At 46.0% G+C, this 4,280-nt stretch overlaps 1 protein-coding gene across 1 annotated transcript; it reads left to right on the top strand.

Moving 5' to 3' along the window:
- The first annotated feature begins 785 nt into the window (after window positions 1–785).
- On the top strand, window positions 786–3,136 carry LOC147962238 (uncharacterized). Its single transcript, XM_087534105.1, has 3 exons — window positions 786–827; window positions 941–2,755; window positions 2,840–3,136. Exons 1-3 carry the CDS (start codon window positions 786–788, stop codon window positions 3,134–3,136), a joined length of 2,154 nt encoding a protein of 717 aa, XP_087390231.1.
- Window positions 3,137–4,280: the final 1,144 nt, after the last annotated feature.

A 4,280-nucleotide genomic window follows, 5' to 3' on the forward strand; every position in this document is an offset into this window, starting at 1 on the left:
TGCAATAACATCCGGGGAGACCCGAGCAAGCGCTGTTGGGAAGAGAATAGTTCTCCCTGGAACTTACCCTGGTGGCGACCGCGACATGAAGAAGATACATATGGATGCCATGGCAATTGTCCATACATACGGAAAGCCTGACATCTTCTTGACCATGACTTGCAACCCTAAATGGGAAGAGATAACAAATGAGTTGCTTCCCGGACAGACGGCGCAAGACCGACCTGATATTGTGGCTCGCGTGTTCTATGGCAAACTAGAGGCTATGAAAGATTTGTTGCTCAAGAAGATGGTCCTGGGTGTTGTTGTTGCTTATGTTTACGTAGTCGAGTTCCAGAAGAGAGGCCTCCCCCACGCACATTTTTTGTTGATCATGGATTCAAATTATAAGCTTCTTGTCCCAGAGCAGTATGACCGACTCATTTCCGCAGAGCTCCCAGACAAGCAGAAGTATCCGGAATTGTATGCAATGGTGGTAAAACATATGATGCACGGACCATGCGGTGCTCTCAACCCGAAGAATGTTTGCATGCAAGATAATGAATGCAAGTGCAGATACCCGCGCCCCTTCAATGAAAACACGATACAAGGTAAGGACTCATACCCAGTTTATCGTCGTAGAGACGATGGTAGACGCGCTAAGGTTCGAGGGAAAATGTTGGACAACCGATGGGTTGTGCCATATAACCCTTACCTTCTGCGGATGTTTAATTGCCACATCAACGTCGAGGTCTGCTCTAGCATAAAGGCTGTAAAATACATTTATAAGTACATTTATAAGGGCCATGATAAGGCTTCTTTCAGCATTGACCAGCCAGACGCTGATGGTAACATTGATGAGATCAAGAGATACGTTGACGCAAGATGGGTCACCCCTCCGGAGGCTATGTGGAGGATATTTGGTTTCCCACTGTGTGCCAATTACCCGCCTGTCTTGCAGTTGCCTCTTCATCTCCCGAATATGCACAGGGTTGCATTCAATGCACAGGCTGACTTGAAGAATGTTGTATCCTCCGAGAATGCTTCAAAATCCATGTTAACGGAATATTTCAAGGCAAACGAAAAACACCCTTGGGCAAAGCATATATTGTACAAGGATTTCCCCGGAAGCTTCACGTGGGAGAAGAAGAAGAAGTTCTGGAAGAAGCGGGTGGAGCGTTTTCAGATAGGTCGTATCGTGTCTGCCAATCCTGCCGAGGGGGAGCGATACTACCTTCGTGTGTTGTTGAACCATGTTACGGGGAAAAAATCATTTGAGGACTTGCTCACCGTCAACGGCGTTGTATGTGGGAGCTTTAGAGAGGCCGGTGAAAGGTTGGGACTCATCGAGGCAGACAACACGCTCAACGATTGTCTTACTGACGCGGAGCAGTGGGCTATGCCATGTTCTCTTAGGAGGCTCTTTGCAACAATATTGGTGCACTGCGAGCCAGGCGACGTGCGCGGTTTATGGGATAGACACCTCGAGCCTATGTTCGATGACTTCTGTCGGACACGCACGTCCCCGAGCGAGGTGGAGCAGATGGTGTTGCTTGACATTAGGGGTATGTTGCAGTCTATGGGTGAAGACATTATTGATTTCGCTCTTCCAACGATCGATGATGCGTTTGACCCAACCGAGGGCGAGGCCAGAGAGATCATCGAGGAATCAACTGTTGAGTTTGACGAAAGTGACACTAAATTGTCATCTTCCCTGAATTTTGAGCAAAGGGCTGCATACGACGAAATACTAGCGTCTGTTGAACGTGGTGATGGGGGTATATTCTTTGTTGATGGTCCTGGAGGTACGGGGAAGACCTTCCTCTACAGGGCGATGCTCGCCAAGGTAAGCCGCGAGGGCAAGATTGCTATCGCTACCGCGACGTCGGGTGTCGCTGCTTCTATCATGCCTGGCGGCAGGACTGCCCACTCAAGGTTCAAAATCCCACTGAGTTGCGATGATGGAGCGTCGTGCAACTTCACCAAGCAGAGTGGGACCGCCAAGCTGCTAAGGGTGGCCTCATTGATACTATGGGACGAGGCCAGCATGACTAAGCGACAAGCGGTTGAGGCATTAGACAATAGCATGCGCGACATCATGGGAATACGCGACCGACCCTTTGGAGGAACGACGGTTGTTTTTGGCGGGGACTTTAGGCAGGTGCTTCCGGTCGTCAGAAGGGGGTCACGGGGCCAGATAATTGATGCAAGCCTCCGAAGTTCTCATCTATGGAAGAGTATGCGGCAGCTTCGGCTCATCACCAACATGAGGGCTGGTAATGACACTTGGTTTGCAGATTACTTGCTCAGGGTCGGTAATGGCACTGAGGAAGCCGACAACCAAGGCAACATAATACTCCCTGATGATATTTGTCTGCCATCAACAGGTGAGGTTGACGACCTGGAGAAGCTGATTGACCACGTGTTTCCAAGTCTAGATGACAACATGGCAGATTCGAGTTACATGACATCTCGCGCAATCCTTTCCACGACAAATGACAACGTCGACAAGATAAACATCCGCTTGATAGAGCGTTTCCAAGGAGATGAAGTAATCTACCATAGCTTTGACAGTGCGGAGGACGACCCATATGGCTACTACGCTCCTGAGTTCCTAAATGGATTGACTCCCAATGGTCTTCCTCCGCATGCACTCAAACTAAAGCTGAACTGCCCTGTGATACTTCTAAGGAATATTGATCCAGCTAATGGTCTGTGTAACGGGACTAGGCTTGTTGTTAGAGGTTTTGAGATGAACACCATTGATGCAGAAATCGTGATTGGACAACACGCTGGTAGGAGGGTCTTCCTTCCTTGAATACCTCTATGCCCATTTGACAATGACATGTTTCCTTTCAAGTTTAAGAGGAAGCAATTTCCTATAAGGCTTAGCTTTGCTATGACGATTAACAAGGCTCAAGGGCAGACCATCCCCATTGTTGGTGTGTATCTACCTAATCCAGTGTTCTCTCATGGTCAACTCTATGTTGCTTTGTCTCGAGCCACCGCGAAGAGAAACATTAAAATACTTATTCAGAAGGAGAAGCCAAAGGATAAGGCCAACAAGCAACATAACAACCCGAAGCGTAAAAGACCGACCGTTTCCTTGCTGACTTCAATGAAGAACATCGTCTACAAGGAAGTACTTACAGGATGAAGTTAGGTCGTATAAGACCTGGTGGAATTATATATGCAATTTACTCTTCCGATGGTCAAGAATTGCTGTAATGCGGTTGTATGACATATTTTTTCATTTGGTATCTCGGTTGTTAGAGGTATACACCAATAAGTTAAAGTAATAAATCCATTTCAATAAATTTATACTGTGTTATGTGTAATCTGATTTTGTACATGACACACAGCGTACTGTGTTATGTGTAAGACTAGAATCAGAAATAATGATTGGCTTCATGAAGATCTGCATCATGTTTAATTAATATTTAACCTTTATCACTGTTATTTGCTTTCCACTATCGCAATTTTTCTGGCAATGTATATGTCACACAGCATACCGTGTTATTTGTAATTTGATATTCCGAAATAATGTTTGGCTTCATATAGAGCCGCTACCTGTTACATTTACTTTGTACAGTTTGATTAAAACCTGTAGCATGCATGTGATGTCATCATTTAGCATGCAGATTATATTTGATACATTGAATTTCAGTGTGTGATAAATTTATTTACATACTCATTAAATGGCTAAAATCTTACATGTTGGCCTACTGCCTTGAGCTTTATGAGTGTGTATGACTGTGTAATATATCCTTTGTTCAACCCAGTTTTAAATGGTGTACATTTTTCATGTACAGCTATAGCTATGAAGGTCTCTTTTCACTGGTAGAAAAAGGGCCTATAGTCCCGGTTCGTAAGGGCCTTTAGTCCCGGTTCAGGAACCGGGACTAAAGTGTCGGTACTAATACCTCCCCCCTTTAGTCCCGGTTCAATCCAGAACCGGGACTAAAGGCCCTCCACGTGGGCAGTGCGCAGAGCCCAGCCAGGAGACCCTTTGGTCCCGGTTGGTGGCACCAACCGGGACCAATAGGCATCCACGCGTCAGCACTTCTGTGGCTGGGGTTTTTGTTTTTTTTTGAAAGGGGGGGGGGGGGTTGGGGGTTTTGGGGGGTTAATTTAGGTGTTTCATATATTGTGTTAGCTAGTTATAATTAATAGAGAGAAGTGTCCTCTGTTATGTCCATGCTTGGTCGACGCTACGTACTATACATACGTATATAGAGAGGACTAGACACGCTAGCTAGCTAGTAATTAAGCAAACGAAGGAAATAGAAAGATCGTCATGA

Source organism: Triticum urartu, chromosome 7A (assembly GCF_056163025.1).
Source record: "Triticum urartu cultivar PI428250 chromosome 7A, HENAU_Tu73, whole genome shotgun sequence".
NCBI lineage: Eukaryota > Viridiplantae > Streptophyta > Magnoliopsida > Poales > Poaceae > Triticum > Triticum urartu.